At 40.9% G+C, this 26,544-nt stretch overlaps 1 protein-coding gene across 3 annotated transcripts in view; it reads left to right on the forward strand.

The window, feature by feature from the left end:
- Positions 1 to 20,221, forward strand: part of nphp4 (nephronophthisis 4) — a 196,680-nt gene extending 176,459 nt beyond the window's left edge. For 2 of the 3 annotated variants that reach the window (XM_078425576.1, XM_078425577.1), the window contains 7 exons: positions 540 to 696; positions 5,603 to 5,688; positions 10,987 to 11,072; positions 12,672 to 12,843; positions 13,876 to 14,055; positions 15,088 to 15,231; positions 17,416 to 20,221. In XM_078425576.1, the coding sequence (XP_078281702.1) occupies positions 540 to 696; positions 5,603 to 5,688; positions 10,987 to 11,072; positions 12,672 to 12,843; positions 13,876 to 14,055; positions 15,088 to 15,231; positions 17,416 to 17,556 (966 nt within the window). In that variant the 3' untranslated portion in view covers positions 17,557 to 20,221. Of the gene's footprint in view, positions 1 to 539; positions 697 to 5,602; positions 5,689 to 10,986; positions 11,073 to 12,671; positions 12,844 to 13,875; positions 14,056 to 15,087; positions 15,232 to 17,415 lie in introns of those variants that run through there. The other variant, XR_013549174.1, reaches the window with a different exon arrangement.
- The last annotated feature ends 6,323 nt before the right edge of the window (positions 20,222 to 26,544 follow it).

A 26,544-nucleotide genomic window follows, 5' to 3' on the forward strand; every position in this document is an offset into this window, starting at 1 on the left:
CAAGCAAATGTCCCAGCCAGTTTGTGCACATCAGGATTCACCAGTAAACAATGAGATAAACATTACATGGATTTGTTTGTTAATGTTGATTAAGAGAGGAATATTATCCACTTGTCTTTTTCATGGTAAAAGTCTAAAGAACTGAGCAGTCTGAAGAAGGGGCTTGACCTGAAACATCACTTATTCCTTTTCTCCAAAGATGTTGCCTGACCCGCCAAGTTACTCCAGCATTTTGTGTCATCCTTTTTCATCTGATGCTTTGGAATATCAAGTACTCTGGTGCATGTGGGGTTTCTAACCCGTTGGCTGTTGTTGTCTCATCGAAACAAAGCTGTGATGAATAATAAATTGCTGGAATTTGTACATTTTAATCCTGTAAACAGGATAAGTAGAGTTTTTAAAAGGAAACATTGTGGTAAATATTGCTCTGATCAGCAAATCTCCAAATTGTATTTTTGTATTGTCTGAGGTTTATTGTATTTACAGACTTAAAAAAATAATTACATTACAATTTCCTTTAATTTTAACCTTTGCTTCAGGTATATTTTAAAATAGAAGACCAGAAGCCAATTGCCATCCTCCACGTTAGTCTTGAGGCTCACCCATATGTGATTGATCAGACATTCCGCTTTTACCATCCTGAGCTTACATTTCTGAAGAAGTCTATCCGTCTCCCACCATTTCAGGTTCTGGCAGGTATTATTTGTCTCTCATAATATACTGCCTCTATATAGTTCTAAATATTGAATGTATTAACAGTAATCGTTCCTTACCATTAATATAAAATCCCCTCTAGTGTGAACAAAATGTGTAGAAAGGAGCTGCAGGTGCTGGTTTAAACCGAAGATAGACACGAAAAGCTGGAGTAACTTAGTGGGCCAGGCATTATCTCTGGACCCGAAACGTCACCTATTCCCTTTTCTCCAGAGGTGCTGCCTGACCCGCTGGAATTACTCCAGCTTTTTGACAAAATGTAGATTCTACATGGACAAAGATGGGGAGTTTGGAACTGTGAGCTGGCCATTTTAGGGTGGAAATGAGAAGCCCTTTCTCCCTGAACTCCCCTCTCGTGCAATATTGTTGCGTCGAGCCACGTTGAATTTATTGCCTTATGCACAAGTGCAGTAAGGTACGACGGGTACAATGAAAAATCTTGCAGCAGCATTGCAGGTATGTTGACTCAAACTAACACACAAAATCAAATTATACATAAATTATGCATAAATTACACACAATGCCTGAAATTAAGGAGATTGAGAAAAAAACAAGGCATTAAGGCCAAACATAATTGGAAAAAAATACAAAATGATGTAGCATAAGTTTATTTCATATTCCATATATATCCCATATATATTTTTGCCTTTTCCACAGAAACATTTGTTTTTGCCTACCTGCATGGCATTGTCTGTGTGGAATTGGAAATTGGGTTGTCATTGTTATTGTCAGATGGATGGCTGTGAGATGAATTTCCAACCCTTCAGTAGTCTTGTGTAGTTTGCAGGGATCTCACAGTGAAGAAGGGAGAGCTTTAGTTTGTATTGAAGTATGGTCCATGTGGAAAGAAATTAAGTATAATTCCCTAATCACTCTCATGACTTTTTAGAGTCAGGGTGATGACTCAATGGCTAAGGCCACAGGATTTGGCATGTCATCACTTGAAGTAGCCTTCAACAGTTGAATTTAGGGGATTTTCATTTCCTCCCCAAATGGCCAGCTCGCAGTTCTAGACTCCCCATCTTTGTCCATGTAGAATCTACATTGCCCTGAAGGACACAAAGTTCTGGAGTAACTCAACTGGTCAGGCAGCATCTGGAGAGCATGGATAGGTGATGTTTCAAGTCGAGATCAGTCTTCAGACTTGAGTCTGCAGAAGACTTGAGTCAGACTTGAGTCTGACGAAGGGTCATGACCTTAAATGTCACCTATCCATGCCCCCCAGAGATGCTGCCTGATCTGTTGAGTTACTCCGGCACTTTGTGTCCTTTTGTGTATTAACCAGCTTCTCCAGTTCTTTGATAATACATATTCTCTTGGTAGTCTTTATCTTTTTATTTATCAATAAAAATGATTACAGTCCACGTATATTTCTTGCTCGTTTATGCTCATATTCTGTTTCCTTTCTTTATCAATTTCTTCATCATCCTTTGCAGAATTCTGAATTACTCCCAATCCTCTAGCTGACTTGGACATTGGGCAACTTAAAAAAAACTTTTCTTGTAGTTTTAATACTAACATTATTTTATCCTGTAAGCAATGGTAAGACTACCTTTTCCATCGAGTTCTTGTGTCTTTAAATAATATATCATGTTTCAGTGTTCTAAATTATATATTATTTCTTGAAATGTCCCATTTAAAATATCCTTTATTTACCCTTTAATCACCCTTTAAAATATCTTACCAATTTATCGTAGTCAGTTCGCCTCTTATTGCTTTGTAATTTATTGTTTAGATTGAAAATCCATGTTGAATAACATCATTTTATGTAAAAATCTATCCTTTTATGGCCACTCTTTCCTCGGGCCCATTGACAGCAAAAGTATGCACAGTACTACGTTCAAAATAGCCTGTTCTCTCAAACTGCTGATCAAGAAATCCATGTCATATGCATTCCACCTCACAAAATGCAGCCAACTTTTCTTTAACTGCCAAAGATAGACACAAAATGCTGGAGTAACTCAACGGGACAGGCAGCATCTCTGGAGAGAAGGAATGGGTGACTTTTGGTTCGAGACCCTTCCTCAGAGATGTTACCCATTCCTCATCTCCAGAGGTGCTGCCTGTCCTGCTGAGTTACTCCAGCATTTTGTGTCTCTTTGGTTTAAACCAGCATCTGCAGTTCCTTCATACACATTTCTTTAACTGCCCCCCTTTAACTTGTTAAACAGAACAATATCAGTAACAACATTTGAAACAGTTCATTTTCTGACTGATTGCTCTTGTAAATTGAATAGCATTGTACAGCTTCTTTCAATGACATGGGTTATATTAAAAAAAACAGCAGACAAGAGAATCTGACAATCATACTTTATTTTTCTATTGTTCACTTTCTCTCCAACCTCCTGGTCTGCACACTGGATGTCAAACGACAGTCGTAGAAAAACTTGAAAGAGCAGGAGTAAGCTATTTGACTCTTCAAGCCTGTGCTGCCATTTTATAAGATCATGGCTGATCATCCAAATTCAGCATCCTATATCTCTTTTCACTCCATATGCTGACTTCTTTAGCCATTAAACCTATACCCAACTCCATGGAAATATTGAATGATTTGCCCTGAACTGCCTTCTATTTCAGAGAATTTCACAAGTCCACCACTCTATTGAGGGCAGGGGGGGGGGGGTTGGAGTTATATTTCCTTCTCAGTCCTAAGCCTTCTCTATATTCTGAAACTGTGTCGACTGGTTCTGGACTTCCCCACCATCCCCACATATCTGTGTGGTAAGCCGTTACTGCACTCCCGGCATACCAAGGTCGTTCTTTCTCGGATACAGAGAGCAAGACCTCACACAATACTCTAGGTGTGATCTCACAGTGGCAGTTGCACAATTGTACCATAGCATTAAATGTACTGAAAGCCTCTTGCTCTGAAGGCCAATGTACCCCATGCCATCTGAACCCACCTGCTGTATGGCACGTTTACCTTCAGTGACCAGTGTACAGGGTGCCAATGCCTTGTTGCACCGTCCCCTTTTCTAATCTCCCATTACTCAGACAATAATCTGCCTTTTTGTCCTGTTATTGCTGCCAAAATGGATGTCCACGCATTGATCCTCATTATGTAGAGGAAGCACCTGCCACTCACACAACCTGTGCAAACCACTTCAGCTAAGCCCTGCAGTATTCCACTCGACACTGCCTGTCACACAGACAAGGGCTTGTTTATTCCTATATTTTGTTTACTCCTTCTGCCTATCAGTTTTGATCCGAAACCCATATTCTTTCATTTTTCACGCTCATCACTTGTGCTGCATCTCGTCAAAGGCCTCCTGAAAGTCCACATACAACAAATCCCCTGGCACTTCCCCATTCACTCTTCTAGTTATATTACAGACATCTTGAAAAATTGTCAAAGCATGATTTCACTTTCATAAACCTGAGCTGACTTTGACCAGTCCTGTCAATATTTTCCAAATGACCTGCCATTTCACCCGATTGCATCTTTAAAAATAGATCCCATCGTGTTATGTGGGAAGGAACTGCAGATGCTAGTTTAAACCGAAGATATACACAAAAAGCTGGAGTGACCCACTGAGTTCATCTGGCTTTTTGTCTCCATCATTTCCTGCCCTGTAAATGTCACTTTAATAATTGTATGTTTTCTTTCAACCTCCTTTTTCAAACAGTGGAGTTACATTGGCTTTCTGATTGCTAATGCATCTATTTCTTGGCCCGGTTCCTTAAATTCTCTAGGATGTAGACTATAGGGCCCTCGGGAATTATCAGCCTTTGTTCTCCTGATTTTTCCCCGACACCATTTTCCCTGGTAGTATTGATTTCCTTCAGTTTCTCCCTCTCACTACACCTCAGGACCCCTACAATTTCTGGTAGTTCATTTGTTTTCTTCTTCGTGCAGACAGAATCAAAGTATTGGCTCAATTGTTCTGCCATTTCTTTGTTCCTGATGATGAATATTCCTGAAATAGGCCTACATTTGTCTTCTCTGATGGAATTCTCCACACGGATCCATCAACGTTTTTATAATCAATTTTTATGTCCCCTACAATCTTACACTCTGGTTTCTCCTTCTTAACTAATCCCTTGGTTCTCCTTCCCCGAGTTCTAAACTGTTCCCATTCCTCAGGTTTGCTACTGTTTTATTTTTAATGCTGAAAGGATTGAACAATTGTGGTTCCTCCGCGTGCTTCTTAAGTGTATGCCATTGTGGATCTGCTGCCAACAACATAATCAAATTTGCCTCATCGATCTCCGTATCATATCTAACTACCATTCCTAGAAGAAATGGAGGAAATTAAATTAGATAATTTATTAAACTTGGTTATTATGTTTATATAAATATTGTAAGATTCTTTAGCTACACAAAATTGATTGATTGATACTTTATTATTACATGTGACATGTCACAGTGAAATTCCTTGTTTTGCATACCATTCACCAAATATGCAAAGAGTCGCCACAGTTATAAAATGTTGAATGTGGTCCCCAATGGTCCCTCTTTGTTCTTTTGGCGCCCCCACCCCCCTCCCAAGTCAGGTCCCTCTTTGTTTTCTCTCAGGCATGCCCTGTTAAAACCATTTTGATATCAATGAGTTGGTTTCATACTTCGCAGTGTATTTACTCACAATATGTGAGATGTTGGAGTATGTGAAGACAGTTTGGAAGGTGACTCTGGCGAAAGGGACATTTGCGTCCTATTCTGGCATTGGGCCACGACTTGATCAGCCGAACTGTTGTCAAAACCAGCAGCAAACACACGTTGTCATTATTCAACTTCACTGTCCAAATTGCTTTTCCCCCAAATTTCACTTCCTGCTGACATTTATTCAATTCACATCAACAGCATCTTTTGTTAATTGTATGTTGAGATTTTGTGTTGTGATTGTAGTTCCTATTGTGCTTTCCATGGGTGTTATTTGAAATTTTCCAGATATGAAAGTGAAGGAATTACAAGCCGAGTTTCAAATACATGTCCGTTGCAGCGATTTAAACGTCATTTGTAACACAAAGAAAATGGTACGTTCTTGTTGTACAGTAAACACTGTAATGGTTGAATGCTTTTGCCCATTAAAAACTCTGGTAACATTTTAGGGCTAATTATGCAGACAAACAGATACAACAAAATGATTTTCAGATATAAATGTAGTGCTGGGAATTTAAGAAAAGTGTACGAAGATGATACCAGAACTCGGTCTATACTTCTCTGGAAAAATTAAATACGCTGATCCATAGAGTGGAAATATTGGTCATGAATCATGGAATTTGCTTAAAAACTTCCCTTTACTCTTTGGGGGTTAAGAAGCAAAAATAACTCTGGCTGAAAGATTTGCCTAATAATTGGTTTGATTGATCTTAAGGAAATACATCCACAGTCATTAGTCCAATTCCTTCTGCTTTGTGCTTTTATAAAGTTAATATTTTCATCGTGCCTTTGCACAGTTTCGGCCAATATTCGATCCACCTTGCTTGCAGATGTGTGCGATTTACTCTTTCCCATGGTTTAAACTGTGTACAACCTGATTTTTTTTTCTCTCTCTTCTTTCCCTTCAGCAAATCTGGCCTGACCTTACAATTTTACTGAAGCTAATAGTATAAAATAATCATGGTACCTTTGAATTGGTCAAGTTCATGGTCAATCTTCCAAATTATTTTTCTTTTAAGTTTTATAAACAAAAGTAAGAAAAAGAGAATCCTTCATTTTCATTGCATCAGGATGTCCTAAAATGCTTAACAAGCCCTGAACTCATTTTTGTATTGTTAGCCATTTGGAAATGCACACAGTTAGCTCTTCACCAGCATTGATAATTATCTGATAATCTAATTTAGATATTGGTTCAATGACAAGAACTGAGCTGAGCTCCACAGTAAGCTCCACTGGTCTTTAAGTCATACTTTAGGATTAATTGCTGTCATGTCTGAGAACAGACATGGTGTCAGTATTATGTCTCACTTAAATGGCTCCTATCCTGTGCTGGACTATAAGTCAAGGTCTTGTGCTCTGGGCTTAAACTGTGGCCTTCTGATTAAGGCATTTAATAACCAGGAGCTATGACTGTCCCTTTTAAAATAAATGTGGAGAAATCTTTAACTCATTGTTTGGTTATAAACTAGGGTAACAGATCCATTTAAAAATCCACCCGATCCTCTTTTTAGTTGATTTAATAAAAAGATTTTTTAAAGAAAAGCAGGAGTACCCATTTGTCCCTTGATGCCTGCTGTGCCATTCAATTAGATTATGGCTGTCTTTTACCTTGGCAGTGCTTTCTTGCATTAACCACATATCTCTGGAATCCCTTGATATCCCAGGTTCTACTTATCTCTGTCTTGAAAATATTCAATGACTGAGTCTCCACAGTTCTCTCTGGGTGAAGAATGCCTTCTCATCTTAGTGTTCAATGGCTAACTCCTACGAAGCACCGCATGTTGAGGAGAAGCATCTCTGGGAAGCTTCTGTAAGAATTCTGTAGGTTTCAATGAGATCACCGCTGATTTCTCTAAACTCAAAAGAATATAGCCTCTGTCTACTTCTTGCAAACACCCCATCCCAGAAAATAGCATTGATTGCATTTTCTTCAGTGCTTAGGTGGGACAAATCTGTACACAAGTTTCCAGCTGCAGATTTATTTGGGCAACATATAATTTTAGTAAGACAAATGTTATACTAAATCCAGTCGCAGTTTAGGCTAATATACTATCTGCCTTCCTTATTCCTTGCTAAATCTTGTAGATGTTCTTTGAATTGTGAAAACCTACACAGAGGTCATTCCAAAAAACAATCCACTGTATTAATTATTTGAATGTTAACCATTACTTGTTTAATGTCATACTTTTTCAATATAATTTTTCAATGCACCATAATCAACTACCATATTACCAGTGATTTCAGTGGGTGGTTACGATAAAGTCCCCAACATTAACTCACACAGTGTGTGAAAATTCTCCATGCAGTGAGCATGGCAGGTAAGTGCCTACAATCCCCCAGCCTTCTACAGCTCTTGGATTGCTGTGTGATCACAGAGGCTCGAAATTGCAGTCAGCTTCTCACACAAGTTTTGTCTACCAGGCTCGAATATGCCCTCATCATCCAGTGAGAAAGTACAAAGTAATGCCGTTGCTGACCATTCACAGTGGGGGGTCTGCTTGAATATCGTGCCCTGGTTTGGCTGACGTGCAGGAACAACTTTAGTTTCAGAGATACAGCGTGCAAAAAGGCCCTTTGGCTCACCGAGTCCATCGCCCTTTCACAATAGTTCCATGTTATCCCACTATCGCATCCACTCCCTACACACTAGGCCGATTAACCTACAAACCCACGCGGTTTTGGGATGTGGGAGGAAGCCAGAGCACCTAGAGGAAACCAATGCAGTCACAGGGAAAATGTGCAAACTCCACACAGACAGCAGCCGAGGTCAGGATCGAACCTAGATCTCTGGCACTGTGAGGCAGCAGCTCTACCAGCTGCGCCACAATGCCATCCTTCCTTTCATTTCAATGGAGGGAACTGGCCGCAAAGTACAAAGGTGTGTATGAGGTAAATTAATCTCTTTTATACTTTTAAATTTCTACAAATGTTTTGTGTGTTTGTAATTTAATTATTAATATTTTTTTTAAAATCATTTAACAATTCATTTAAATAATATTTGAGCTTAAGAAACATTTGTCAGTTTTTGCAGCTTTGACAGCTAGCTAAGGGATGCGGTATAGTTGGCTTTCCTCCAGCATTACCTTCTGCACGAACAGCACAAGCTCTCATTGTTTTCCAAGAACGGCAATAAATGTGCCTGGCAGGTTGCTGACCCCAAATTCTGGGCCATTATCTTCACATTATCAGGCGAGATAATCAAAGTTGCAAACGGTGCACTATTTTGGATGCTTTCAAATTTCCAGCCTTTCCCACAGAGGATGATAACGCAGCCTCTACATTCTGCAGAGGATGCTGGATCATTCTGTGACAGTAGGATTAGAGAGGATGTCCATCAGGATGAATTTGTGGTGAATGATGAAAGAGACAAAACAATTTAGCTAAATTCTTAAGCCATAATTCAAAGGAGATTCTGTTGTGACCTTGAGCAAAACCGAGTAATATATAAGGACGTCCTTTCATGGAGCTGGAACTCAGCTCCTGTATTAAATAGAGTCATAGAGTCAAGACATTGACGGAGGTTTGATAATTATCCAGCGAAATGGATTATCCATTAAAACATGAATATTTATTTCTGTTTCTGCCACATTGATCAGAATGTTAATGTTAGTCATTGAACCGTGGCAATTCAGTTTTCACTTTGTTACGTGGTGTTAAAGATGTCTCCGATTGGCTTCTAAAATGGGTGGCACGGTGACACAGCAGTAGAGTTGCTGCCTTACAGCGCCAGAGACCTGTGTTCGATCCTGACTACCGGTGCTGCCTGTATGAAATTTGTATGTTCTCCCCGTGACCTGCGTGGGTTTTCTCTGGGAGCCCTGCTTTTCTCCCACACTTCAAAGATGTACAGGACTGTAGGTTAATTGGCTTGGTAAAAATGTAAGTTGTCCTAAGTATGCTTAGGATAGTGTTCGTGTGCTGGTTGGCGTGGACTCGGTGGGCCGAAGAGCTTGTTTCTGCGCTGTATCTCTCAAACTAAAAACTAAAACGAAATTGACTGGTGGAAGTAGAGTTGCTGACAGGATTTAAGATGTGTCTAGATGAGCATTTGAATCACCTGCTTATACAACGTTATGGACCAAGTGCTGGAAGATGGGATGGATACAAATGGCTGCCAACTGATTGATGTGGATTTGGACAAAATAATCTGGTTCCGTGTTGTATAATTCTATGAATAGAATCACAGATTCGTTACAGTGTAGATGGAAGTATTTTGGTCCATCGCGACCCTGGTTTAAAACTGTTCCAACTAATCTCACTCAGCCACACGGCCCTACAAATTTATTTTTTTTCCGAGTCATATCCAACTCCTTTTAGACTGGTATAATTGAATTTGCTGCCACTATGACTCAAGCAGTCATTCCACCTCACTTTTAAATTTAGTTTAGAGACACATCGCGGAAACTGGACCTTCCGTGCCGACCAGCGATCACTACACACTAACACTATTCTACACACACTAGGGACAATTTAGTATTTTATCAAAGCCTACTAACCTGTACATCTTTGGAGTGTGAGAGAAAACCAGAGCACCCAGAGAAAACTCTCAAGGGGTCACGGGGAAAACGTACAAACTCGGCAAAGATAGTACTCGCGGTCAGGATCAAACCCGAGTCTCTGGCGCTGTAAGGCAGCAACTCTACCGTTGCGCCATGTGTCACTCCTTTTAAAATATTTCCCCACTATTTTTCCGCAAATCTCCTTCATTTTGTGTCCTCTAGTTTTTATCCCCTCCATCGATGAGAAATGGTTCTCTCTATCCACTCTTTTCATTCTCTCGTGATTGTAAATGCCTGTATCACACCCCCTTGCTACCACCTCTGTTCTCAGAAAAACCTTGACTTCTCCATTCTTTCCACGCAAGTGAAATCACTCATCCCTTGCATCACATTTTCGTGAATCTCTTCTGAACTATCTTTTGAACTGTCTTCAAAAGCCTTCATATTTTTATGTACTGCGGTGACCAGAACATATTTCTATCTGTTTGGGAGGAAACTGAAGAATGTGGAGATACAGTGAGATCGTTGGATTTATCCCCTTGGAAGTTCAGACAAGAAGCTGTTGTCTCCTAGCATATAGGCTCTTGATGGAGTAGACTCTACAGGGATTTTTATTTTTTACATATCTGTGGATAATTTCAGTGCTGGCAACTTAATTTTTTTTTTAACCTGGCCTAACCAATTTCTTTGGGATTCAGATGACTTAATGTAACCAGCAGTCCATATTCACTCATTCACTTGCTGAATGGCTGCCCCTTCACTCCTCTCCCAACATTCATTCCTACTGAAGACAGTGGAACCAGCAATTCAACTCGTGATAGACACAAAAAGCTGGAGTAACTCAGCGGGACAGGCAGCATCTCTGGAGAAAAGGAATGGGTGAAGTTTCGGGTTGAGACCCTCGACCCGAAATGTCACCCATTCCTTCTCTCCAGCGATGCTGCCTGTCCCACTGAGTTACTCCAGCTTTTTGTGTCTATCTTTTGTTTAAACCAGCATCTGCAGTTCCTTCCTACACAATTCAACTCTTGACCCCATCCTATCCACTTAGGAGTACAATTAGCACCTGAATAAACTCCCAAATATCACCTCCAACGATTCCAATACATTATAAATACTTCCTGCAGCAAGGTCAATTGACTATGGTTTGTCTCAATTTTGTTTCTTTTGCAGGTTCCCAATGAGCCCCAAGATATGTTCTTCAAAGTGGCATGTGGACCCACTCCAGAGATCAAGAAGTTTTTTGTCATAATTTACATGTGAGTGACCACCACTGATTCCATTCAAAAATGTTTGCTACTGAAATTAGGCACCATCTCACCATAAGTATGATGAGCATTTGATGGCTCTGGGACTGTACTCGCTAGCATTTAGAAGGATGCATGGGGACCTCGTTGAAACTTACTGAATGGTGAAAGGCCTGGATAGAGAAAGGCCAAGATGAGATTTTGTATCTTTGCAGTTGTCTTCGTAACTGATCGGTGGGTTACAGGGAGCTGATTTTATTCAGGGAGATAAGTTTGTAGTTTGAATTAATAAATTCCTATCTGCACACTGTTTGAGCTGCAAGATTCAAGCCCAAGGCTTTCAATATAATATATTGTTTTCCATCTACAGTTGCAGGTTTCCTGTTGGAAATGGTCCCCAGGTGACACTTTCCCTTCTCCTACCACAAAAAGGGTGAATTTTGATGCTGTGCTTTGCATCATTTGGGAGTAGTAAAAAAGAAACTGGTAAAAGCAGGATAATTGACAGAAAATTCTTCTACGGCCTTCTCTATTCTGTAACTGCAACAACATCTGAAATACAAAATAAAAAAGCAAGCCAGGCAGCCTCTATGGAGAGGGAAACAGTGCTGGGTTCTAATGTGCGGTCATTGATCTGAAACAGTAATTCTGTTTCTCTCGAAGATGGACACAAAAAGCTGGAGTAACTTAGTGGGTCAGGCAGCATCTCTGGAGGGAAGGAATGGGTGATATTTTGGGTGAAGACCCTCGGACCAGCATCTGCTATCTTCGGTTTAACCCAGCATCTGCAGTTCCTTTTCTGTTTCTCTCTCTCTGCTGATGTTGCCTGACCTGTTGAGCATCCCCAGCATTTTCAGCTTTTATTTCATTCTTCTGCAGCATGACTGAAATTTAACATGCTGAAAGATATGGAGTAATACTCCCCGCTACCACACGGTAGCAGAAAGTCATATTAACTCACGGCACAAATTGGGCGGCACTGTGGGGCTGTGGTAAAGTTGCTACCTTACAGCATCAGAGTCCCGGGTTCAATCCTGATGACGGGAGCTGTCTGTATGGAGTTTGTACGTTCTCCCTGCGGCCACGTGGGTTTTCTCCGGGTGCTCCGGTTTCCTTCCACACCCGAAAGATGTACAGGTTTGTATAAGAAAATAACTGCAGATGCTGGTACAAATCGAAGGTATTTATTCACAAAATGCTGGAGTAACTCAGCAGGTCAGGCAGCATCTCAGGAGAGAAGGAATGGGTGACGTTTCGGGTCGAGACCCACAAGTTTGTAGGATAATTGGCTTCAGTAAAAATGATAAATTGTCCCTAGTGTGCAGGTTAGTGCTAGTGTTCACTGGTCAGCGCAGACTCAGAATGTCGATGGGGCTGTTTCTGCACTGCATCTCTAAAATCTAAAAATCAAATTCCGCACTAACACCAGGGACTGAAAAAGAGGTCTCCTGAAAATCTTTGCCAGGACACTGGATATGATTACAGTGTAAATTGTTATTTTGCTGCATCCTAATATTAGTTTTTCTGCATATTGTGCTGAAATTAATCAAATAAGGAGAGAGGGAAATATATGTAAACAGTTGAAGACTCTTCTCCTCATGCGTTTTGCAGGGACCCCTGGCTGGCCATGCCTATCCAGATATGGCAGTTCTATGTACAGTCACTCCAGCGGGTAGATGTCAACTGTGTGGTGGGCCAGCTCGCCCAATTGTCACTGGTGTTGCGAGGCACACAATCTGCCAGAAAGGTGGCTGCCTACACCTCAGACCCAGAAGAGATTGAGGTAACTGGAAATTTATTGTCAGAGATATCAGATCAAAAATGGCAAATGGAATTCAGTGCAGGGAAGTAGAATTCAGGAAAGTTAAAACAGCAGGGGGGGGAATTATACAATTAATGGTAAGGGACTGGGATGTTGAGGGACGCTAGGTTGCTTGCCCTTTTATCCCTGAAGGTAGCAAGCCAGGTAGATAAGGTGGGTTCAGGTTTCAGAATTGTATAAGATATTAGATAGGCCATAGCTAGAATATCGTGTACACCACAATAGGAATGTGATTAGAGATGGCACAGGGGATTGAGAGCAATGGAGGTCTGGGCCAGAGGAGGCGTTGAGGCCAAGGTGTAGATCAGCTAGGATCATATTGACTAGCAGTACAGACTTGAGGGGGTCAGACGTCCCACTTCTGCTTCTATTTTCCTGTGTACTTATACATCGCTGTCTCACAGTTCCAATAACCTAGACTCAATTCTGACCTCTAGTTCTGTCGATGTGAAATTTGCAACTTCTCCTGAGTGGGTGGGTTTCCCCTGAGCACTCCACTTTCCTTCAGCCTCCCAAAGAAATGCGTGACCTCAGTGAATTGGCAACAGTAAAATTTCCCAAATACAGATAGGTGGTAAGAAAGTCAGGGCAGGATGGGGTGGGGGTGGTGGTGGCACTGGGTGGTGAGGAAGTATCAATCATCTGAAAGAGAGTAGGTTACAGGGAAATGGAGAGGGATAGGGATTGTTCTGAGAACAGGCATTGATCAATAGGCTGCATCTATCAGATTTTTAATAAAAATATATATTTCAATAGTTTATTGAAATAATATGAAGGACTATCGTTTTATTGTATATTTGAGAGGATGCAGTGGAGATTTTCAAGAATGTTATCAGGTCTGGAGAATGACAGTTATTAGGAGAGACTATCTAGGCCTTGGTTTTTATATTTGTGACAAAGGAGGTTAAGGGGATTGAAATGAAATATGTACAAATTTAAAAGTTGGTGTTTGGAGACGAAACACTGTTTGGATTTGTTTGTATGATCATCTAGATTACGCCATCAGATGTCTTTACACTTCCACCACATGTGGTCAAAGATCTGCATCTTGTCATCCGGCCTCGGAAGGAAGGAGAGAGATGCATCTATCTGAATGTAGTGGATGTGGATTTCCGTCAGCTGGTGGCTTCTTGGCTTGTGTGCTTAACCTGTAAACATCCCACCATCTGTAAGGTAACAAGATTTTATGTAGTTGAACCATTATTCTGAAAAAATAGATTGAGTAAGGAAATTGGTCTTTTTGTCATTCCACTCCACCAACAGTGACCATGCCTCTATAACTGAGGACAACTCATTGCGTCCATCTTTCCTGCTTTTGAATTTTCTTGCCTGTCCGTAGAGCCTCTCGCCCTCTTCTACGATGCTACCTTTGGCCCCAACTCCTCCCTCAGCTCCAACATTTCTCTTGATCCTAATACTTCCCTCAGACCACACTTCTTTGGCCCCTAGTCTTTTCTCGGTCCCACTAGTTCTCAAAACACCAGCTCTTCCTCGGCTCTCACTTCTCCCATGGTTCCAATACTTACCAATACTTTGCAGCTTCAAAAGGTCCCTTGGCCCTGGCAGCTCCCTCAGCATCAGTAGCTCAATGGCCCTGGGGAACTTTCACTTTTCCTCTGCCACAATGGTCAACAATTACTCGTTATTTTTACCACATCCTCTTTCTCTCATCATCCTCTGCCTCCCCACACTCTGACCCAGCATTTGAAAATATAACAACTTTACCGAGATTGTCATTCCTCACCCTTCCTCGTGACCATTTATCTTTCTCTCAACAGTGTCTCTATCGTTTTTTTTCTGCTTCAGTCAGTTGCTGAGTGGGTGGGTTTCCCTTGAGCACTCCTGATTCAACTATTGTGCCCAATTCTCCAATGTGTATATTGAAAAGGCCCTGTGTAAGTGTACATTTATAAGTACATCTAGAGAACATGTAGAGTACTGGAGACACAGCAATTATTCTGAGAGGAATAGACCTTACAGGTGCAAACATGTATGAATGTCTTTCTGCCAATCTGCTGCCAATAGTCATTTTTCTTTTAGTTTAGAGATAATAAACCTTATTTTGGCTGATTGGTGAAAAATGAAGCCTTTTCTACTCTTGAAGTCAGAATATTGACTAGAATAAAGTAAAATTAATAGGGCCGGCTTACTGATATTCCCAGCATGCCTCTGCAGTTTCTATTTTTGCTCTTTTCTTTGTTCAAGGCCTTTGAGATCTTTATTTCCGTCGAGGAAGGGAAAGGTACGAACAAGCGCATCAATTACACCAATCCTTACCCAACAAAACGACAGTACTTCCTGCGAACCAATCGCTCTGATTTACTCCTGTTCAAAGAAGATTCTTTTGAGGTAAGAGATCTTAAGTAACTCGGTTTATGAACTTTTTCATTCTTACAAAGTTCTGCAGAAATATTAGAAAGTTATTATTAGAAAATATTAGATTCCGGGAATTAGTGTGTTGAAATATGATGAGCCTTTGATGGCACATAGATGAGGGGGGGACCTCATTGAAACTTACCGAATAATGAAAGGCCTGGATAGAGTGGATGTGGAGAGGATGTTTCCACTCGTGGGAGAGTCTGGGACCAAAGGTCTGAGCCCCGGAATTGAAGGACGTCAGAGGGTGATGAATCTTTGGAATTCATTGCCACAGAAGGATGTGGAGGCCAAGTCAATGGGTATATTTAAGGCAGAGATAGATAGGTTCTTGATTAGTACGGGTGTCAGGGGTTATGGGAAGAAGGCAGATTGGGATTAGGAGAGATAGATCAGCCCATAGTCAGGATCAAATCCCGGGTCCCTGGCGCTGAAAGGCAGCAACTCTCCCGCTGTGCCACCGTGCCACCCTTGATTTGTTGATGAAGCATCCAGCCCATCAGGTTCATAATGGCTTTCAACCAGTTTATCACCACAGGAATCCTGGTCTCGCCATATCAGAGATATTCCTTTTGTTCCACTCATACTTGTTCATGTAAGTTTTGCAACTTACACCAACCTGTTTTCTCACTATCCCAGTCTTGATGTAGGGTCTTTGACCTGAAATGTTTCACGTTTCATTGACGATGATAACGGCAGATTGTGGCAACCAATTTTTGCTTGTTGAACATCAGCAAGCCTGAACATGGTATGAGGAAAAGTCCAGTTGGGGAACACTTTGGAAACCAAGTTAACGTTCCATTCACTCAACCTAACATACGTCATCAACAGTATGTTGTGCCTCAAATTACTTACCTGCCCATTCAAAAATAGTTTTTTTTTCTGGAGAAAAACGGTCAAATTTAGAGTTGAATAAACCAATTCTGACAAGTCCACCCTCTTGTCAGGCAGTGCTCCCCACAGAATGATCACACATTTATTGAAATATAGTGTATGTTTCTGTAGTGTATGTTTGATTTCATTCCCCTGCAAATGCTGGCCATTGTTTCTAGTTTAAACAAGATATACCAGGCTTCACAACATGAAGTTTTCTAGGCACTGTGGTTATCAAACCACTTCTAGTAAAGTATTTGAGGGGCTGTCACCTGTTCACCACAAGGAATCCCAACAGCCTGTGTGTGGTCTTTCACATCCAGACCTTAATATAGATAACAAAAACCAAGGATCCCAGCACTGATCCTTGTGGTTACCGTTAGTTCTATAGATGCACCATAGAAAGCATTTTATCAAGATGCATCACAGCACGGTTTGGGAACAGCTCCATCCAAGACTGCAAGGAATTCCAGAGAATTGTGGATTCTGCCCAGACCATCACACAAACCGACATCCCTTCCATTGACTCCATTTATAGTCCACGCTGCCTCGACAAGGCCGGCAGCACAATCAAGGGCAAGTCGCACCCTGGCCACTCCTTCTTCTCTCCTCCCCTATCAAGCAAGAGGTATAGAAGTGTGAAATGCACACCTCCAGATTCAGGGACAGTTTCTTCCCAGCTGTTATGAGGCAACTGATCCATCCTACTAACAACTAGAGAGCAGTCCTGAGCTACTATCTACCTCAGTGGAGACCCTGGGACTATCTTTGATCTGACTTTACTGGACTTTATCTTGCACAAATTATTCCCTTTATCATGTATCTACACTGTGAAAAGTTTGATTGTAATCATGTATTGCCTTTCCACTGACTGGTTAGCACGCAACAAAAGCTTTTCACTGTACCTCAGTACATGTGACAATAAATTAAACTAAACTAAACTAGTTGCAGGTTCCCAAATGCAAGAACAACCCACAACCATCACCTCTGCCTCCTACCACCAAGCCAAGTTTGGTTTCATTTTGTCAAAATGCCGTGCATTCTGTCAGCTCTTCCATTTTCAAACAGCTTCCCTTGTGGGATCGTGTCAAAGGTCTTACTGTAGTTTATACAGTCTAAGCTGACTGCATTATACTCCTCGAAATTTCCTATATTGTTATAACCTAGTTAGCGATGCATTTATGAGCATCGATGTGTTTTGGCTTCAAAAAACTGTTCTTTGATTAATCGTTGAATGTTTTGGTTGACGTGTTCCTGAGTTCACAAGCTCCCGATTTGTTTCAGCTTGAAGGTGGTGAAACCTACCACATAGGCCTCCGGTTTGCACCAGGCCTGAACACCGGGGAGGAGGAAATCCTGGTCTTCATTAATGATCAGGCAGAAAAAAATGAAGAAACGTATTGTGTGAAAGTTACATACCAATAAAAGCATACTTGAATGCCAGATGCACCCGAGTGTGTGAAGTCACTTCATTTTAAGAGAGATAGAACCCTCGCCATCAACCTCTGGAAGGATCGTCACTGCTGGAGCTCATGTGCACATGCCAGTCTGTCAGTGAAATCTCTTGGACAAGATGTGACTGCTGCACCAGCAAAGCTTTCAGTTCCATTTCAAACTGCTATATAAGTGACTGCTACTTGTCAGGCTGGTACTCTGCTTCATACTGCATAAAATGATTGCCAAATCATGGGATTGAATCGCTCGATTCACACTTTGGTCTCCAAATCCAAATTGTTTTGTTGCCAAAATGTAATTCTTGCCTCTAACGTGGTACCGGTTGTAGATAATAGAAGAGGTCCAAGCATCACTCATAAATATAATTGCTTGCTTTAGTTTCCATAACGTGGTTCATCTCTGTAGGCCATAAATCCCACTACTGCTGAAAGCCGTATCTTTATTTTCATTAACTCAAAGTCGTCCTGGCTCAACAGACTTCTCGCCAATCTTCCAAGCTGCATCCTGGACAATCTCCAATTCATCGTGTGCAGCTGCCCAACTCTTTTGCAATGTCCCTCTCACTCAGCAATGCTTTTCTTCAACAGCCATTGGCAATAGTTCACATCAAACGAAAATTACAATTTTGGTTACCCTTTTAAAATCTCTCCATGATTTATATTAATTGACCTTTCCAATATTATGGCCTTATGACCCGCATGATGGACTGTTAACTTTCATGTGTGGACATTACTTCCATTTATTCAATATTGGAGTCTTCATCCTCTTTCGCATCTCCTCTATCTGTCTTTCAAATCCTTTTTGGAATATTCTGTTGGTTAACTCTTTTGTTTCGTCTTCCTGATCCTTGTAGTCGTTTGCGGGCATTAGACTGTGTTAAATATACTGGACAGATACAACTGCTACTTCCTTGTCAACATGCAGTACCTGACCAAACATGAGCCTGGAAATTCTACTGGCAGAAGGTGCTTGATCAACACTTTTCCTACTCTCCTTAGAGTCAAGCAGGGTTCTTGGAAATAATTCATCCCCTCCCCCAGTCTCTACTGCACCCAGAGCGCTCCTCATGATCCTCACCTCACCCCCTTCAAGCCCCCGCACAGTCCTCCTAATAGTCTTCACACTTCCCCACATGATGTGCTCCTCATCGTCCCTATCCCCATCCCTTGCACAGTGTGTAGCTGCTGATCCTCTCACCAAAACAATCTTCTGCTGGCCCTTACCCCAGTCTCCCCCCACCTCCACACCCCCAACACAGTGCTCTCTGCTTGACCTCTTCCCCTCACCCACATAGTTCTCCTGATCCCATTGCCACTGCACGTTACATGCAATGCTCCTTCTCACTGAGTGTGCCTGCAGGTAAAGCCTCGCATGCAATACTCCGAGAGCCTCTTTGTTTATCTGTATTCTGATACCACAGACTTTGGCACTGAGTATGATAATAAAGATTTTTATTTTATCTCCTTCAAACTCTTCTGATAGAGTGGCACCAAAGAAATAAGATCTAAGGAATTCAACTACATGATAGTTGAAAGTTAGCTGATGTTATCAAGGGATAATCAGAACTTGTTACAAGGTCTGTGTGGAGGTGCTGCTGAAGCAACGACAGCTCAAAGGGTTTGGGACCTTGAAGTGTATAATCCTTTGTAAAAACCTACTGACACGATCATTCTGGTTTCATAATGTAAACATACAGATGTGCACCTTCCCTGATAGAAAGAAAATAATCTGCAGGGCTCTGGGAAGGTGGCAGGGGAGTGGGACTGGGGGCATGGCTAATGTATTGAGTTAGCACAAACCCAATGTGCCAAAGATCCTCCTTCCATGTTGTGATGTTCCCGTGATTCTGTGTGTTCAGGTGTGTCTGCTCTGACAGTGTTTGTATTGACAGACGGTATCCTATCTTATGAGTAGCATCCGCAGATGTGCTGGGTGTCCTCAATGACAGACAGTCTCCGTGTTGTGAGGTCGCAAGCAGTCACTGCATTAACAGGCAGAGTCCTCGCGGGCAGTCATTCCCTACATTGACAGGTTCCATCCTTATTTAACCGGCAATCTCCAAATTGGCAGGCAGTGCCCAGGGGTGATGGGTAGTCTTTGCGTTAATAGGTAGTGCCCACAGTGACAGACTGTATCCACTGACTGATGGTGTCTCAGCTGGCACACTGACAGGCATTGTTCCTGTTGATAAATGGTGCACATACTGCAAGGTGATGTCCACATTGACTGGGTGGCCCCACATTAACAGCACCACCAGCATTAACAGGCATTACCTGGACTGACATGCAATTGATTAGAAGTTGACTTCAAAGTATATAATGTTTATGAAAAAAATATTTTTGTGTGGAGAAAAATATTCAAGTTCACAAACAATTATTTTTAACATTGTGCCTGTGTTTGTTTTCTGAAAGGTCCAATCATTTCAGTCCTGACACGCTGCCAGCACAAGAGTAATATAGGAAATACTGTGGCAGCTTGTAGTCTGTGAAACCCCGTCCAGACAGTTTGTCCCCTTTTGTCATGAATAATCCACAAAATATATTTTTTAAAGAAAGAATATATTAGTTTACTACAAACAACTGGGTTATGTGCAGATTTTTACAATGTCATTTGTACTAGTGTATTCCTTTTTATAGTTCCATATTTTGTTATTGATTAGCACTATAAAGAGAATGTTTTACAGTTTAAAAAATAAAATCAATCTGGTTTATTAGTCTGTGTCTTTTTCTAGGAAGGAAGGAGATAATAGAATTGATCTGGAACATGTAAGTAAGATTGATTCTGGTTTTAATCCAGAACAATGGAATCCCGTGAACAATATGTTTGGGCAATTCTTTATGGATGCGTATCTTGCTGAGAACTATTTGAAGCAAACGAAGATATACATAAAATGCTGGAGTAACTCAACGGGTTGGGCAGCATCCCTGGAAAAAAAGAATAGATGACGTTTCGGGTCGAGATCCTTCTTCAGAATGAGAGTCAGGGGAGATTTCCCTATTCCTTTTCTCCAGCTTGCTGCCTGACCCGCTGAATTACTCCAGCATTTTGTGTCTATCTTTAGTGTTAAACCAGCGTCTGCAGTTCCTTTGTATCCTACTGGCCGCTAATTGGTGAGACCACGCAATGAGGCCAGAGGGAATATCATGAAGCATTGTGATGTGCTGGTGCAGGAAGGTTGGTGCAGATTAGAGGGACCATGACTATACCGAGCGGCACAGTGGTGTAGCGGTAGAGCTGCTGCCTTACAGTGCCAGAGATCCGGGTTCGATCATGACTACAGGTGGACTACAGGTGGCGTCTGTATGGAGTTTGTACGTTCTCCCCGTGACCTGCATGGGTTTTCTCCAGGATCTCAGGATCCTGATCTCCAGGAACTCAGGTTTCCTCTCACCCTCCAAAGACGTGCAGATTTGTAGATGAATTGGCTTGGTGTGAATGTAAATTGTCCCGAGTGTATGTCGGATACTGTTAGTGTGCGGGTATCGCTGGTCGGTGTGGACTCGGCGGGCCGAAGGGCCTGTTTCCGCGCTATATCTATAAAACTAAAAACTCTGTGTGTTCTCGACACTAACATTCTTTTTTATTATTTTTTTATTTTTATTTTTTTTATTTTTGAAAAGCATATGTACAAATAGAAATAAAAAAACACATTTGTTACAAAGTTCTTACATAGCTTCAATTTTAAAATTTTTGAAGAGAGAAAGTAAAAAAAACCCAAAAAAAAAAACTATAAACTTGGGGAGAGAGAATAAGAGGGTTAAAAAAAGGATCTAACAATAAAAATTAAAGGGAGTAGATCCGGGAGACAATAACCACAGTTGTACATCCAACCCCTAACTCAAGTTTCAACTTTTAATTCTTAACTCAACATGCGTAGCTGTTCCTATCATTTCCCCTGCAGGAATTTGGTTTGAGATGCTGCATTTAATATGAATTTGAACGCCACCCTGGTGGGTTGGAATTTAGCAATTGATGGCTGCTGCCCATTTTTATTTCTACGAAACCATTTCATATCTTAAACTGCGCACATCATTCTTCTCACATAATGTTCTTCAGTTTGAATTTTTTATTAAGTAGACAGAGAATTGCCGTTTCATTTTAATTTTATAATTCTTACAGATTTGTACTTGAAAATTTTATTTTGATGAGATCAATAATTAATTCAACTTTTGGTATTCACACGAACATTTAGAGAAGGACCTGCTTGGTCCTTATCCGTAGACCATGTGTGACCAGATCCAAACCAAAAATGTTAACTTTGGAAGTTGAAGTTTACCACCAACAATTCACTCATTTTTGCTTGATTTGTTGGCTGTTACTCTTCTTTGCCTTCTTTCTGGACAAAGCCACCAGATCTGAGGCCTTCTGTGTGAAACCTGTTCAAGTTGAATGAACAACACTTTAAGCTGAATATCAAAATGTGTATTGAGTGAAGCAGCTGGATTTCTCACAATTGCTCACCTTTATTCACTTTGGTTTTCTGCTTAGTGCATAGTTTCTCAGACCAGGCTGAACAGAGCAAGTAGCTGAAATCCTCGGGATGAAAAAAGGTAGGAACTGAATCCAGAATAGTTATCAACTGGAGGTAGTTGACTCGCGTTTGAAAACAAACAATTTTTTTAAATGTTGGGAAAGAGTTGGAATGAATACGTCTTTTAAATAGCTTGCCCTGGCACAATAGGACCAATAGGTTCCTATAGTGCCTTCATAGATACCAATATAGATACCAATTCTGTCTGACAATGTAATTGGTGAAAAGCCATTATTATGATGCTATTCATATCACGTTATTTGTTAAATGCAACAGTGCACCAATTCAAAATGGTCCACATGGAATGATTCTATCTTTATAAAAACTACACTATGTGACTGCTAATTATTGAAATATCTACACAAGATTTATTGGGAAAATTGCCCTATCAATCTCCATCTTAAACGAATGATGAAGTTGCACTTCCCTATGCATGTTTTGAAAAAATTATAGGGTCCAGCTCAGTGCTAGGAAATACATATTGATGCCATTCATTGTTTGTTAAAGATGTTTGCACGCTGATCAAGCTGGTAGCCCATTGTTAATGGAGAATCTGCAACAAGTGTGTATGACATGCAAAACACTTAACAACACATTTCACACTCATGACATTTTAAAGACCGTTTTCTGAGCTGCCCATTCTCAATGGGAACAGAAATACTCTTTATTTTACATAACGCATTAAATTGAAGTGAATAGAGGTGAACAATTGAATAACTGTAGCCTTCTAGATGGTATATTATAAGAGAGCACTGCACTTTCCCCTCCAGATGGTGAATTATGTTAATACACGGGTCTGAAAATTCAATCATTGAAGAAAACTTTTCTTGTCAAATTGGTCCTGTTCGTGTGACCTGCTTTGATTGTTCTCATTACATTAATAGGAGATTTGCAAGGACTTGTGTGGTCAGGTGGTACAATAACATTGAGCTCAAGTATTCTTTGGAGTCTTGTCTACTTCTTGTGTGCCTCTTGTGTATTGACCAACATCAAATGAAATCATCCCTATACCTCCCAAAGAGGAGGCAAGCACTGAACCAAATACCAAAGCTAGAAATCATTGTGTTAACCTACAGAAAGGATAGTGTGTTCAAGATGTGTGGATTGTGGTACCATTTAACAGGCTTCCATTGGCCTGTGATTGCACTTATAATTGCTCTCTGCCCAAGACGAGAATAGATCAGGGAGCATTAACTAAGGGATTTGTCCTTGCCCTCAGGACCCGTCCATCTGTCCTGTGTGGTACTTGGGTACGTGTTGTACAAAGCGGGCTGGAATCCGTGAGAGCTTTCCAGATGAGTGCTGTCAACCTTGGGGAACTCCGAAGAAATGCTTGCTTTGGACTTAAGTCGGATTGCGCCTCGTAACCCTTTTGAGGAAACCTCTTCTCTAGTTCCCCTTCCACTTCTGAAATCAAACAAATGTGTTTCCTTCTGAGCAAACAAAAAAGCCAAGTCATAAGCATTTTTTTTCTCTGACCTTTGATTTTAGCAATTGGAACTTGGCTTCAAATTCTTGCCAAAGCCGAAATAATTTTTTTAAATCACATCAGTCTGCGCTGTTTTTAAACTGATCTAAGTGAGGGGAAAAACTGTGCCTCATCATAAACCTGTGCTCATAGTGGAAAGCTCTACTGCTGCTTCACGGTGCTGCCCTACACTGTCTGACTCAGTCTTTCTTTGTTAGTACAACCTGAACCAGCAGACATGCCCCACAGGCCTTTCAGTAACACATTGAACAGAGAAGTTTAATTACCCTGCGACTGTTCCATTAACCCATTTGTCCTGATCCTGCCCTTTCATCAATATTATTCTATCCATCCCACCTGCTACCTTCTCTGCAATTTAAGATTATATTTTCTAATCTCTCTTTTCCAGTTCTAATGAAAGGTCTCCAATTTAAAACATTAACCCTGTTTCACTTTCCGCAGCTGCTGAGTGTTTCCAGGTTTTTCTGATTTTGTTTCTGATTTCCAAAATGTTTTTTAAATTTTTCTTTCAATGATCATAAGAGTTTCTTTGACCAAATGGGAAAGTGTATATCACCTCGATGTTTATTAATTTGTGCAATTCATTTTGGTTGTCTGCCTTGACTTTTGGCTTCCCTGCATTTGAACAGAACAGGAAAAAAATACTCGAGTCCCGATCTCCCAACCTACCCCTTTGTGGACCCTGCACCTTTTTTTAATCTACACTTCCTCTGTACTCATCACACTATATTCTGCACACTGTTTATTTTATGTTTGCACTACCTGTTGCAAAATTAGATTACAGATCTCCGAATCTAGTAGACAAATCATTGTTTGAATCCATCCTCATTTTGGTGATTAAAAAAGACACTAAGTGCTGGAGGAGCTCGGCGGATCGTGCTGCATTTCTGGTGAACATTGACAGGTGACGTTTTGGGAAACATCACTCATCCATGTTTTTCAGGGATGCTTCCTGACCCGCTGAGTTACTCCAGCATTTGTGGCTTTTCCTTGTGTGTCCTCATTTTGGGAATGTTTAGCAATGGCAGAAGAATTTCTTGCATAGAGGCATCTGAGGCGATGTTAGATAAGCACAAGGAGAGAGAGAAAGAAAAAAAAGGTGCTGATCATGAGGGAGATGAAATGAAGAGGCCTGGGGCTCATGATGAGCATGAGTGAGGTATTTTTGAGCTGAATGACCAATGTCTATGTCCCATGTACAATACAATGGGGCGAGAAATAAATAACAGATGTAGACGGGAATTTTCATCCTATTGAATGAAAATATTTCACAAGCAGAAAGGCTGATATTATTACTCACAGATGATGCACTGCAGGATCGCGATGGAATGGAAGATTGAGAGTGTTGTAGAGAAGGAGAAATTAATGTCCGACACTAAATCAGAAGGGATTATGGATTGAACCTCAACCTTGCTGGAATAGATGGATAAATATTGATTGAGCTGGTGTATTCGGTGGATGAAATATCAGAGACCAAGTTTTTTAATTCATACTTATGATTTATCTGTCTGATACTTTTCGAGGAAAATTGACTTTTTGCTCCTGGATTGCCATTTCTGTGTGTGTTGATACCAAATCTGTTGTTAGTAATTGACTGGATTCCTGCTGAAATTTCTGTTAGTGTGTTGGCAATATTAACATTTAGATGAAATAGCAACAGTCCAGCTGATTTTGTTTTTGACCACTTCAAGTGCCCATCTCTAAATATGGAATTGTAAAAGTGAAATTAAGCAATAAAGAGTTTGTAGTCAGTGGGTGGATGGTTATTAAACCTGTTGTGGGTACGTTATTTCACTGGGATACTAAATTGGGGGCTAATGTGCAATTTCACATCTATTCCTCGTAGAGTCAGAGTTATAGTTGTACAGCGTAGAAAGAGGCCCTTCAGCCCAACTTGCCCACATGAGCCAACATGTCCCATCTACACTTGTCCAATCTGCCTGCATTTGGCCCATATCCCTCTAGACCTATCCTATCCATGTATCTGTCTAATTGTTTCTTAAGCGTTGCGATAGATCCAACCTCAACTACCTCCTCCGTCATCCTTTGTGAAAAAAAGTCATCCCTCACCTTAAACGTATGTCCTCTGGCTCTCGATTCCCTACTTTGGGCAAGAGACTCTGTGTGTCAGCAAGGGACTCTGTGCATCTTTGAAGAACTGCAGAAAAACAGCAAGGCTTTCCACCTTCCTCTTTTCCACCCAGGATTCAATAATAACATTGTTTTGAGAGACAGAACAAGATAATATGAAGAAGGGTCCCGACCAAAAACATCACTTATTCCATGTTCTCCAGGGATGCTGCCTCACTCACTGAGTTACTTCAGCACTTTGTATTTTTTTCTTTTGTAAACCAGCATCTGCAGTTCCTTGTTTCTGCAGGATAATATGCTTGTTTTGTTGATGCCCAGATCAGAGCAAAGCTTGTTGATTGTTGCAAATAACAAAGAATCTCAACTCGTTTCAAGCCAGTCAAAGATCAATAAAATTTACAACGTCTTGTAAATTTCTTGTCGTTTATTGTCCAACCTTATTGACTTAGTTTGTAATATTTACTTGGTTTGTAATATTTTATAATACAAAGCATAAAGGAATTTCCCGTGGCAATGAGTTGAATGGTTGATTAATGTCTGAGGGACCATCAGAGACTTTTCTTCGGTTACAAGGAAACACTTTGCCGTGGTGCCCTGGCCCAACAATAATGGTGGGTGGAAACAACCATCCATCACTACTGTCAGGAATGTGCTTGTGGATTTTGGATGAGGCTGGATCAAGTTTGATGGGCTGGTCAGTTCCCATTTACCAGGTTCATAACATGGGTTCATAGAGTCTGAAGAAGGGTCTCGACCCAAAACGTCATCTATTCCTTTTCCCCAGAGATGCTGTCTGACCCGCTGAGTTACTCCAGCTTTTTGTGCCTTTCTTCAGTTTAAACCGGCA

The sequence above is a fragment of the Rhinoraja longicauda genome, chromosome 30 (genome assembly GCF_053455715.1).
Source record: "Rhinoraja longicauda isolate Sanriku21f chromosome 30, sRhiLon1.1, whole genome shotgun sequence".
NCBI classification, from domain to species: Eukaryota; Metazoa; Chordata; class Chondrichthyes; order Rajiformes; family Arhynchobatidae; genus Rhinoraja; species Rhinoraja longicauda.